Genomic DNA, 13,620 nt, shown 5'->3' on the forward strand with positions numbered 1-13,620 from the left:
AACCTTGGGGGTATTCCTCCAGGCAACACTTGTGTGGGAGGCCTCGGAGGTGCGTCTCCCCGTCTTTCTGAACTCTGAGGCAGCAGATAATTTTCTGGATGCAGCCATTGCCAAAAAGATTGGTTTGCCGCTGGTCCCCCTACGGGAACCTCTGCCCATAGCAGCCATAGATGGGCGGTCACTGGAGCCAGGGGTAGGGTCTCACCAAACACGCCCCCTCATGTTGCGAGTCAGGGCTCATTTAGAGCAGATCATGCTATACATCCTAAGTGCCCCCGACTTTCAGCTGATTTTGGGGTTCCCTTGGCTCCAGCGACACAACCCCCATGTCGACTGGCTGACCCGCTCAGTTCTGAGGTGGGGGCCAGCCTGTCAAACCTCCTGCCTTCAGCCCCCCAGAGTCCCTGAGGTTGCAGACCCCGACCTCAGAGGTCCTGATATTTCTCGGGTACCCAAAGAATATCAGGACCTCCGGGAGGTCTTTAGCAAATGGCAGGCCCAGATACTGCCCCCCACTGCCCTGTGACATCTCTATCGACCTCCTCCCTGGGACTAGTCCCCCTAGGGGAAGGCTGTTCTCCCTCTCTGGCCCTGAACGCAGAGCGATGGAGGACTACATCCAGGATGCCCCTGCTCTGGGTTTTATTCGGCCATCAACCTCCCCGGCAGGCGCTGGGTTTTTCTTTGTGGTTAGACTGCAGAGGCCTCAACAAGATCACCATAAAAAATCACTACCCCTCGCCCCTTATGTCATCTGCCTTTGATACACTGCAGTGGGCTACCATCTTCGACAAGTTGGACCTGCGCAGTGCCTACAACCTGGTCAGGGTCAGGGCAGGTGACGAGTGGAAGATTGCGTTCTTCACCCCTTCATCACACCTGCTGAGCAGACGTACGACGTGGGAGACCGGGAGCTCCAGGCTGTGAAGCTCGCCCTGGAAGAGTGGAGGCATTGGCTAGAGGGGGCTGAACACCCCTCTCTGGTCTGTACAGAGCAGGCCAAGCGTCTAAACCCACACCAGGCCAGATGGGGGCTGTTCTTTACCCGGTTTGACTTTGTCTTGTCGTACCGTGCCGGGTCCAAGAACGTCAAGCCGGACGCCCTCTCTCGCCAGTGGGAACCCCTCTGTCTTCCAGTGGAACCATCCACTTTGGTTCCTCCGGCCAGGATCCTGGCACCCCTCCGTTGGGGCATGTTAGACGCCATTCAACGGGCCCAGGAGACCGATCCTGATCCGGGGAACGGTCCCCCGGGCCGAGACTTTGTACCCTCATCTCTTAAGAGGGTGCTCAACTGGGGACATGCCTCTCCCCAGACTGTACATCTAGGAGCCACGCGCACGTTGGAATTTCTGTGTCGTCATTTTTGGTGGCCACAGATGGAGAGGGATGTGCGCTCTCACGTGGCCGCCTGTAAAGTTTGTGCTCGCAGTAAGGAACCCAGAACCAGACCCACGAGGCTGTTGCACCCCCTGGCCATTCCCTCACGTCCCTGGTCTCACCTGTCCCTTGACTTTATCACGGGGTTGCCCCCGTCTCGAGGCAACACCATGGTACTGGTTATTGTGGACAGGTTTTCCAAGGCAGGACGCTTTGTTGCGCTACCAAAACTGCCATATGCGCAGGGAATGGCCGAGGTGCTGCTGGAACAGGTGGTCCGCATCCATGGGCCACCTGCGGACATTGTGTCAGACTGTGGGGCACACTTCACCAGCCAGTTCTGGGGTGCCTTCTATCGTCTGTTGGGGACAGAGGCCAGCCTCTCCTCTGGGTTTCACCCCCAATCCAATGGCCAGACTGAGAGGGTCAACCAAGACTTGGAACGGACCATCCGCTGTCCGGCCTCATCCACCCCATCCACCTGGTCCGACCAGCTGAAGTGGGTGGAGTATGCCCACAACACACTCTGGCACTCGTCTCTAGGGATGTCACCCTTCGAGTGCCAGTTTGGGTATGCTCCGCCTGCTTTCCCTGACCAGGAGACAGCCACAGGAGTGTCCTCGGCTGACCAGACGGTCAGACGCTGTCGCCGAGCCTGGGCAAGGGCACGGGCCACTCTCTTGTCTGCCAGGGCGATGCAAAATTGCCATGCAGAGAGGAGGGATGGCCTCCCCTCATTTTGCGTAGGCCAGCAAGTTTGGCTTTCAGCAAAGGACCTCCCATTGTGTGGCACTCCACACAAGCTGGTCCCACGGGCCGCCGTCTCCTCGACTCCCGAAGGGTGTCTGGGGTCTCCAGTATCTGGTGGACTGGGAGGGGTACAGGCCAAAGGTACCGGCTCGCCAAATCTTGGACCCGGAACTGGTCAGGGCTTTTCGGCAGGACTGTGCGGTGGGTTTAAGGCCGTCGGGTGCCGCCCCTCGGGGGAGGGGGGGTCTGAGTCTCTCTGCCCTGCATTACAGACATCTACACCACATGCTGCAGCCGCAAAGCCACCAGGATTGTGAAAGACCCCTTTCTCATCTGCCCCATCTCTCACATGGACTCTCTCATTCGCTCTGATGCCATCCAGCAGAAGAAGAGTATCCGAGCCTGCACTATCAGACTTGGCAACAGCTTTATCATTGTTAATACCCGCTTTATCTGTAAGGGTCGGATGGAAGGCAGTATACACCCTGGACAGTCCTCCAATCTATTGCAGTGCAGAAAGACTTCCTCCTGGAACCAGCATACGTTGCTGTGCCAGCTAATCAAATCTCCAAGCCTGCTTCAGCAGCTCAAGTCTCTGAACCTGCACCAGCAGCTCAAGTCTCCGTGCCTTTACCAGCAGCTCAAGTCTCTGTGCCTGCACCAGCAACTCAAGTCCAAGTGTCTGCACCAGCAGCTCAAGTCTCCGTGCCTTTACCAGTTCCAGGCAGCCCACTTCTTTTCTGATGGTGGCATCCAGTCCTGTGGCAGCGGTGCCCGCCACCGCCTCTGCTCCTTTGCCAGTGGTGCCTGCCACCGCCTCTGCTCCTGTGCCAGCAGTGCCTGCCACCGCCTCTACTCCTGTGCCATCCTGACCTCACCCCCAGAACTGTGCCCAGGCTGGCCCCACAGACTTTTGCCAGTCCTGGGCACCCACCTGTCCTGGTTCCTGTTTCCTTCTGTGTTCCTGTTCCTGTCCCAGTGGTTTTTCTGTTCCCATCCCAGTCACTGTGTTCCTGTGTGCGTTCTCGTTCTCACCATTTATTCTTGTTTAATTCTTGTTTATTTTCCTTGTTCTGTTTAGTTTAGTCTTGTTTTAGTTCCTTGTTTGTTTTCTCATTTGCCCTACCCGTTTGTTTTCCTTGTCTCCCGTTTGTTTTGGTTTGTTTCTTTGTTCCTTGTTTGCTTATTTGTTTATTTGTTATTTGTTTAATACATTTTCTTTTCTTACCTGCGTTTACGTTCACCTCCACGTCTCCCTGCCTGATTATCCCTGACACAGACATCCTGACCACACCATGCAGAATGAATTACTGTTTTTTCTCATTTTTTGTTGCAGCTTGTATTTATATCTTCTAGGTCACCAAATTGGCACCAACAATCCAAACCTTTCATGTCTGCTGCAAAATACTGCATGGACTCATCCAGACACTGATGTGCCCCAAAAAATATGCAACAGGCAGAATAGCAGCTTGTGGTGTAGAGATGTACTGTAACTAAATACAGTTGGTTTAGTCTGGCTCTCAGGTATTTTGTTCTGTAGAATGCACCTATTTTAAAAGAATGTTCAATATAAAACTAAAATTGAGAGAGGTATATGAAGTATACTGAATATGGCTTTGCAGAGGGTGAGATTCAGAGTATGCAAAAAGAAAAAGAAAAAAAAGGCACAGCATTCAGAACCACCTCTTTCTTACTTGACTGCTACATTTGTACACTCCGTATTGTAAGCAGAGATTAAACACAACCAAAATTATCAAAATGAGACATCATATTAGTAGATAATGCTTAATAATCGTTTATATATTTTTAAACAAGCTTCAGATGTGCTGCAAGTATGAAATGACTACACACATTTCCTTAAACCTCCGTCATTAAAATACTCTCTCTCTGAAATAATCTCCACCTTTCAATCTCTTAATAAACTGTTATCTAAATTACTGCTGCACTGCATTTACATATGCATGTTAGTTTATTGCACCCATACATAAAAAACAAACTGCACTGGATCACTTATATATTACATACCAATATAACTGTTGACGTTGAAGGCCCTTCATTATACTGCTTTATAGTTTATATCAGGCCTGATTTCTTCATACTTGAAACATCACCCTTACAGTCTGCACACTGTGGCCTAAACAAGAATGTGTACAATGGGTTTCATGATGCTTCCAGCACTGGGAGGGTGAAGATTAGCTTGTTTTTCTTTTCAGACTACTGTTGATTCAATTATTAGACATCAGAATCTACTCTGAGGAGAATGCTTATTGTAAGTTCTGTTGTATCCAGATGGAAAGCATTGAGTTGAATGAAACACTTTCTGGCAATCCAGGTTATCTATTTTAATATTATAAAGAATATAGAATACTGTATTATTATTGGTATTATTATTATTATTATTATTATTGTGGCGTGGAAGAGGAAGGAAGACCCGTGAGACTCGTGCTGAATGCTCAACAGCTCTTTTATTGAACAGGTTTGCCACTCACTTACAGTCTTTAACAAGACTAGGAGAGCTAAAACCATTCTATTTTATAGGCTACCAACAGAGCCAAGTGACTGAGCTCACTATCCACCTACTTTACGGTGAGTGCCCTAACCAGCACCCATCTGCATGGCCCCTCCCCATACCCTAGGTTACGGGGGAGGTACCAATTACGTAGGCTGGAGCAACACAGCACAACAAAACACAAGAGGCCCCACACACAGAAGAATAGACACATGCCTACAGGCAGCCACACACACAACCCAGAGCCGCCACATTATTATTATTATTATTATTATTATTATTGGTGATAATGGTGGACATATTACATATTATGGATGATTTTTATTTATGCATATTTTCAATCCCTGATTTCTAAACACTAAAGCATTTCAACATGAAGTCATAAGCAGGACTTTTTTTCTGATGAAGAATATTCATGAGACTGACTAATTCAAAAAATAAAATTACACGTAAAAATCAGATTCAATATACATATCTGTTAGGGCAGTACATCAGGAAAATGATATTTGAGATTAAAAAGTCAGTGAGATTATTAGTGTTTCTCATTAAGACTGTATTACTGGGAATCCCCTTTCACATCTATATTAATCATATTCACAAAATATTAGTTTCTACATATTTGTTAATTACAGTCTGAAACATAAAATAATGTAAACAGATATTTTAAGCCTTATTTATGACACTGTGCTGAATGTGGTCAGTGACTGGTCTAGCTTCATTTACTGAAACCAACCTGACATTAAATTAAAAATGATCTGGGAGCAAATTAAATGTTGAAGATGAGGATACAAATATTCGACAAGATACAATAAAGTTAACTGCTGTTTTAAACCATGGATAGAATATTGCATACATCAGTGGATTCAAAGAGGAGTTTATGCATACTAACCATCCAAACACAGTCCACGCTATTGAGGCAGTTGTTATGTTTTCAATGGACAGAGAACATATATAAACTGGTATCCAGCAAGCAAGATAAACAAAAATCACGAGTCCCAGTGTTCTTGCTGCTTTGATTTCAGAAGAATTTGAAGAGCTGTGTTTCTTTAAGGCAAGTCTTACAGCTCTGACAGCTTTAGCTTGACGTTTTGCAGCATTAAAAATGACTGAGTACAGGATCAGTATAACAGAGCAAGGAGTGAGAAATGAAACAATCAGATCAACAATCACCCAGGAATATTTAAAAATCACTACACACTCTCCATAACAACTGGTGATTATTTGAGATTGAAGTAGATGGTCATTAAAGTAAAAAAAAAAATTATAATATATAACAGGGAAAAAGACCAGCTTAGAACTATGAACAGAGATGTTTTACAAACAGTGATTCTAGTGGGATAATGCAGAGGATCACTGACAGCAATGTATCGATCAACTGCGATTAAAATCAGATTATAGAGAGATGCTAATATTAAATAGTTGATGATGATTTCAGAGACAGTACATGCCGTGTCTCCAAAATACCAACAGGAGTCTCTCAGTTGTGTTATTTTCACAGGCATAACAAACGTTCTGTCAGGTGAGGGTGCAGGGAGGACGCGGAGGCGGACGCAAATGCAAACAAAAAAAGGATTTATTAAAGAAAACAAATACAAAATACACATGGAATAAACCGAAAACAGGACTGAGGAAACCAGGGAACACATAGAGCACTGACAGACGATAAACGTACAAGGATCGACACCGGGGAAATGGAACACGGACCTTAAATAGAGGTGCACACACACAGGGAACAGGAAACACCTGGGACGAAGGGGCGGAGCTACAAATGAACACAGGTGAGTGGAAAAACACTGGGAATGAAACACAGAGGAGCCGGGTCACATGAGAACATACAGACAAGAGAACAGACAGGACATGACAGAAACCTCCCCCTAAACGCGCAGCTCCCGAGGCGCGTAAAATGAACCCCGGGGACCGGCGGCGGGGACAGGCCGGGGAAAACAGGAGCCGAGACCGGGGACTGAAACCGAGACAGGACAGAGAACAAAGACTGGACAGGGCTTGAAAACTGAACAGGGGACGGAGACTGAACAGGGAACTGGACAGGGGACAGAGACTGGACAGGGAACGGAGACTGGACAGGGGACGGAAACTGGACGGGGAACTGGACAGGAGACGGAGACTGGACGGGTAACTGGACAGGAGATGGAGACTGGACGGGACTAGACCTGGGAACAGGGACGAGGACATTAACAGGGACGGACACAAACACAGTGACTGGGACAGGAATAGAAAAACCTAAGGGGACAGGAACATGAACGAACACAGATACGGGGACCTGGACAGGGAGAGACAGGGGGACCAAAAACATAGGAGGGTGCCCAGGACCAGCAAAAGTCTGTGGGGACAGCCTGGATACAGTACTTGGGGCAGGTCAGGAGGCCTTGCTGGCCTAGGGACACAGGGCCTAGGGCCAAACATTGTTCTTGGAGCAGGTACAGGAACAGGAGCGGCGGGCACCGCTGGCACTGGAGCTGAAGCAGTGGGTACCACGTGAGTGGCAGGCACTGCAGACACAGGAGCGGCGGGTGCAGCTTGAGCAGGCACGGCGGGTGCAGCTTGAGCAGGCGCGGCGGGTGCCGCGGGCACAGAGTCAGAGGCGGCCGGAGCCGCGGGCACAGAGTCAGAGGCGGCCGGAGCCGCGGGAACAGGGTCAGAGGCGGCCGGAGCCGTGGGCACAGAGTCAGAGGCGGCCGGAGCCGCGGGAACAGGGTCAGAGGCAGCCGGAGCCGCGGGCAGCGCTGATACAGAGGCGGCCGGAGCCACAGGCAGCGCTGATACAGCTGGCGAAGACGCCGATTCAGCGGGAGCTGAGAGTGCGGCTGCAGCCAAGATCCGGCCTGGAACCGCAGATTCAGCAGTGGGCGAGGCGGTAGAAACCGGACCGGAGCTTGCTTCTGGAGCAGGAGTCGCAGACCTGGAATCCGGCCGGGCTGGAGAGCTGGAAGCAGGTGGGGCTTGAGAGCGCGGTGGAGCTAGCAGGCTAGCTAGCTTAGCCGGAGCTTCAGAGAGCGGCGCTGCCGCCGGCGCTTTCTCGGGGGGCGGCGCGACCACCGCTGAAGTCTTGGGGAGCGGATGAGCCGCGGGGGTCTCGGAGCGCGGAGCCTCAGCCGCAAGCTTCTCGGAGCGCGGATGAGCCGCGGGGGTCTCGGAGCGCGGCGTCTCGGCTGCGGGATTCTCGGAGCACGGATGAGCCACGGGAGTCACAGAGCGCGGGTAGAGTACAGCCCCTGGGGGAAACGGCAATGGAGTACGGGCTGGTGCGGGGTAGAGCTCCTCCTCCTCCTCGGAGCTACTGGGCGCACATCCCAGGTAGTCCCACAGGCTGCGCACCACTTGCCTCGGGTACTCATGGCTACTGCCAAACACGGGATGAGACCCGAGGCTCACCGCACCAACCCTTAGCACCCCCCCAAGAAAATCCTCCCCCGTAAAGGGATCCTCTTTATGCTGGCGGGACCCCTTAGAACGTCTACCCCGAGGCCTGTGGTGTCCTTTAGGCCTCGGGGATTCCAACGCCGGGGTCCCGCATGGTGCATGGCGGATCGCCAACCTGGAGCCGGTCCACTTGTTTGCTGCGTCCATTATTTAGGTCGATCCTTCTGTCAGGTGAGGGTGCAGGGAGGACGCGGAGGCGGACGCAAATGCAAACAAAAAAAGGATTTATTAAAGAAAACAAATACAAAATACACATGGAATAAACCGAAAACAGGACTGAGGAAACCGGGGAACACATAGAGCACTGACAGACGATAAATGTACAAGGATCGACACCGGGGAAATGGAACACGGACCTTAAATAGAGGTGAACACACACAGGGAACAGGAAACACCTGGGACGAAGGGGCAGAGCTACAAATGAACACAGGTGAGTGGAAAAACACTGGGAATGAAACAGAGGAGCCGGGTCACATGAGAACATACAGACAAGAGAACAGACAGGACATGACACGTTCCCACAAGAAGATCTGCTGCAGCCAGAGAGAGGATGAGCAAGTTGGTTGGAGTGTGGAGCTGCTTGAAGTGAGAGATGGAGATAATCACCAACAAGTTCAAAATCACAGTACACACAGATATACATGAGAGGAAAATGAACAAAAATATATATGCAGGGTCTGATCGGACCTGCTTTCTGCAGGATGCATTGTTTCCAGGAAAGCAGTATTGAACTGTGAAGTTTTGAGTGTATGATTTATCCATTATAAAGAGATGCAGGTTTATCAGATGAAACTGGATCTGCCGTGTCGTCCAGTGATGCTGAACTGACAGACAGGGCTGTGATGCCACTTTTTTTATATCCATGTTTGAATCCTCCCACTTCAATATGAGTGGCTAAAGTGCATCAAGCATCATTCACTTATCTGAATTTTAACATTACATCATTGTTGCAGCAGTATTGAAGCTTGTTTTGTCGTCTATGGTCAATGTCATAAATTATGTTATGTAATAACAAAAGATTGGGAGAAGGACCACGCCCAAACTTTATGTTCTAACTCCACCCCGTATCAATCAACCGCCCTCTAAATACCTCCCCTAACCAACTACCTCTCATGACGAAAGTTCGCAACCCACCTCCTCCCCAACAACCCCCTTTTTCTACTCTTCCACTTCTTATTAAATAAAAAAGGGTGGATATAACTGCATGCTTCTTCAAGCACGCAGTTCAGAACTCCAGCCCAAATTTCCCTGAGTTCCCTCCCCTTTTTCCTCCTTCTTTCTCCGCACTTAGCAAAATACTGATTTAGCAAACAGTAATGAATGGAGTGAAATGCCATCAAGCTGCTGGCGCTCAGAGGGAGCACACTTGGCCCTGCTCCTTCTGGGTGGCAAGATGGTGCTCTCTCCCCACATCACTCCTGCGGTGATTTCTGCAGCACCGGGGCATCTGTGAGCTGATGTTTACCAGAGTCGAGCCGCTGCTCTTACCTTCTGTTATGTTGGGGCATCACTAGTGATTGTGAGTGTCCTAATGAGTGGGTTGGTGATTGGCTCTGTAATGAGAAAATGAGAAAAATGACCATTAACATACTTTAATGATGTGGCAGAATTTAACAAGTTCCTTAGTAATAGATTCAGAAAGCAGGAATTAGGCATGTTGCAACTGATGTTCATGATAAATATACACAGCCATTTTGCCTTTGATTAGAATGATTCACATAATATTTGCAATATAAGTGCCATTTATCATGTACCATCATGTTCTTCTTTATTCTTTGGTAAGGCCAGATGTTGCCTCCACACCAGAAATATGATTAAGGGAAGTACACGTCCCCAGTGGCAGATGTTTGCTTTTTCAGCCCTAAACACTCATTATTCGAATGGGGCTTATCCGTCCAACTGCTTAACCTGCAGAGGCAAGCTTCCCCTTTGATTGCAGGAAAGGAGGAGGCCCTACGTTGATTACAGGGGTGTAAATTCCATCGATATCAAAGAAATAATGACTTAGCAGACTACCCCTGCTAAGATCCACGGTGTCTCCTTGGCTTGCTGGCTCTAAGAGTGCTCTTCGCAAGCAGTGCACAAGGAGCTGGAAGGGCACATGAAGAACCAGAGACAAGCTAATGGCTAACTCCAGCCGGCCTGTAGTGCCATCAGTCCTGCTCTCGAATGTCTGCTCCCTGGAGAATAAACTGGATTCAGCAGACAACCCAGAGCAAGATCAGAAACTGCTGTGTTAGTTTTCACTGAGATGTGATTATTGAAATCCATCCCAGTCTCTGCAACTTAACTCAATGGTCTGCTCTCCTTCTGTGCGACCCGTGATGTGGAAGTGTCCGGAAGCAGAGCCCCAATCCCACTACAGCTATTCGGACCATATCTCTGTTACGTTCATCCCAGCATACAGATCATCAACCAGACAACCTGGCCTCCAGGAGCCATCTCTGCTCTTAAGGACTGTTTTAAACACACTGACTGGGACATGTTCAGAGAAGCTGCTACACCTGATGACTCCATTAATCTGAGGGAGTACACAAAATCAGGGACTGACTACATCCGCAAGTGCATTGATAATGTTACTGTCTCCAAAACAATCACAACACACCCAGGATGCTGCTGAGAACCCAGGGCACAAGGGCAAAAGGCAGGTCTAAGGACAACTAATAACAAGCTTCCCAAGCATTTCCTCCTAACCTAAAATCCTTGTTTTGACCTCAACCCTAGATCATATATTTGGAATTTAAGACAGTTGATCATTTTTTTACAAGGCTTCATAGGCTTTTGGTATAAAGTCAGCTCTAACATCTTGCATTCACCTCTGTATTTTACAGTATGATTATTGTATCCCCAGTATGACACTGATCAGTTTTAGCCTTCAGTTTTGGACTCTTTATTGATTATCCAGAACTACCCATTACTATATGATGAAAAAGTGGGCTGAAGTTCACATATTCTAATAAATTGACAGTTTGATTGATCAATATACAGAAATTATATCGTCTGTCTTAACAAAAGCAATACAAGTGTAACAATGTCCGACATTACATCAGCCAATAAAGCAGAGAGTCCATTAGTTTGTTTCACACTTTTAATGAACAGTTTAAATTTGAGATTAATTTCCATGACTGACTCCAGGGTAAAAAGGTGCTGAAAGCACCATTAGGTGCTGTTTATGTCATCATCAACAGTCTGGTGAGAGGCACCAGAGATTTTTATTCCTCAGACAATTTGGCCCTTCAGAACCGGACAACTAACTGGACAGAGTGGCTAAAGCTGTTCAGGCCTGTCTTATACAGTGAGCACACATTGGTCTAGGAATGTTTAAGCAAAACACAGTTGTTGGAATGTAATTCAACCTCAAAAAGTCCATAATATCTTTCCCAGTGAAAGAAAATATTATTTTTTAACATAAGAGCACAGGGCCTTGACTTTAAACACATTAAACACAAGTTAAATGAACTAACACAGACACTAGTTCCTCTTATTCACCATCATTGTCTGACCTTAGAAATTCTGGATGGGAAAATCTTATAAACACACTCCTAAATCTTATAGAAAGAAAAGTGCAAGATGTAAAAGCAGCAATGGGGAACTGGCTCCATTTGAAATTAAATAAAACCTCATGTAGGTGTACTGTTTAGATGTCACAATACTTTGTCCTTATAGTGTCCCTTGGAGTGTTCAGACTTGAGATGATTATGGCTGTTATTTAAGGGTGCTGTTTAAGTACTGCTGAATAGATCTGATAATAACTGTGTGCAAAAAATGTGCATTGTTTTAGACCCTCACATGCCTAAATACTCTATGTATATTATTATTGTAAGTCGAAACACTCTCTGGTCATCCAGGTGACAGGTTTATCTGTTTTAATCTGGCAAAGAATGAAGCATACTGTATTATTATTATTATTATTATTATTATTATTATTATTATTATTATTATATTGGTGATGGACATATTTCAGATAATATCCAATGGTAAGTTACCAGAATGAAAAGTAAGTTATTTTTGAAAAACAAATTTATTTAATGTACTTTTAAACCCTGAACTTAGTAACAGTAAATCATTTCAACATGACTGTCATAAGCAGGTCTTTTGTTCTGATAAACATAATAATCTTATAATCATATTCATAAAATAACAGTTACTACAGTTTTTGTAAATACAGTCTTAATGTAAATAATGTAAACAGAACCGTATTTATAAAACTGTGCTGAATGTGATCAGTAACTGCATAGTGGTCTAACTTCATTCACTGAAACGAACATGACATTAAATTAAAAACGATCTTGTATCAGATTAAAACTTGAAGATGAGGATTCAAATATTCGACAAGATACAATAAAGTTTACTGATGTTCTAAACCATGGATAGAATATTGCATACATCAGTGGATTCAAAGAGGAGTTTATGCATATTAACCAGCCAAACACAGTCCAAGCTATTGTGGCAGTTGTCATCTTTTCAATGGACAGAGAACATATATAAAATGGAATCCAGCAAGAAAGATAAACAAAAATCACGAGTCCCAGTGTTCTTGCTGCTTTAGTTTCAGAGGCGCTTTCTTTTTTTTTCTTTTCAGTATGTCGTACAGCTCTGACAGCTTTAGCTTGCTGTCTTGCAGCATTAAAAATGACTGAATAAAGGATCAGTATAACGGAGCAAGGAGCGAGAAATGAAACAAAAAGATCAGTAATCAACCAGGAATATTTAACATTTAACACACACTCTCCATAACAACTGGTGATTATTTGAGATTGAAGTAGATGGTCATTAAAGTAAAAAAAGTTAATTGCATACAACAGGGAAAATGAGCAGCTTAGAACTATGAACAGAGATGTTTTACAAACTGTGATTCTAGTGGGATAATGCAGAGGATCACTGACAGCAATGTATCGATCAACTGCAATTAAAACCAGATTATAGAGAGAAGATGTCATTGCATAGCTGATGATGATTTCAGAGACAGAACATGCAGTGTCTCCAAAATACCAACAGGAGTCTTTCAGTTGTATTATTTTCATAGGCATACCAAACAATCCCACGAGAAGATCTGCTGCAGCCAGAGAGAGGATGAGCAGGTTGGTTGGAGTGTGGAGCTGCTTGAAGTGAGAGATGGAGATAATCACCAACAAGTTCAAAATCACAGTACACACAGATATACATGAGAGAAAAATGAACAAAAATATATATGCAGGGTCTGATCGGACCTGCTTTCTGCAGGATGCATTGTTTCCAGGAAAGCAGTATTGAACTGTGAAGTTTAGAGAGTATGATTTATCCATTATAAAGAGATGCAGGTTTATCAGATGAATCTGGATATGCTGTGTCGTCCAGTGATACTGAACTGACAGACAGGGCTGTGTTTCCACTTTTCTTTATACCCATGTTTGAATCCTCCCACTTCAATATGAGTGGCTAAAGTGCCCCAAGTGCATCATTCACTTATCTAAAGCTCAACATTACATCATTGTTGCAGCAGAACTCAGGCCTGGTTTAGTCTATGGTTAATGTCATAATTACTGATTTAGCAAACAGTA

General features: G+C 46.2%; 1 protein-coding gene and 1 pseudogene across 1 annotated transcript; both read right to left on the minus strand.

Moving 5' to 3' along the window:
* Window positions 1-5,350: 5,350 nt before the first annotated feature.
* LOC111194969 (trace amine-associated receptor 6-like) lies at window positions 5,351-6,141 on the minus strand (annotated as a pseudogene).
* A 5,877-nt stretch (window positions 6,142-12,018) lies between these two features.
* On the minus strand, window positions 12,019-13,404 carry LOC111194968 (trace amine-associated receptor 13c-like). Its single transcript, XM_022680687.2, has one exon. The coding sequence runs from the start codon at window positions 13,363-13,365 to the stop codon at window positions 12,358-12,360; it is 1,008 nt and encodes a 335-aa protein (XP_022536408.2). The 5' UTR covers window positions 13,366-13,404; the 3' UTR covers window positions 12,019-12,357.
* Window positions 13,405-13,620: the final 216 nt, after the last annotated feature.

This window comes from Astyanax mexicanus, chromosome 20 (genome assembly GCF_023375975.1).
Source record: "Astyanax mexicanus isolate ESR-SI-001 chromosome 20, AstMex3_surface, whole genome shotgun sequence".
In the NCBI taxonomy this organism is placed as follows: Eukaryota; Metazoa; Chordata; class Actinopteri; order Characiformes; family Acestrorhamphidae; genus Astyanax; species Astyanax mexicanus.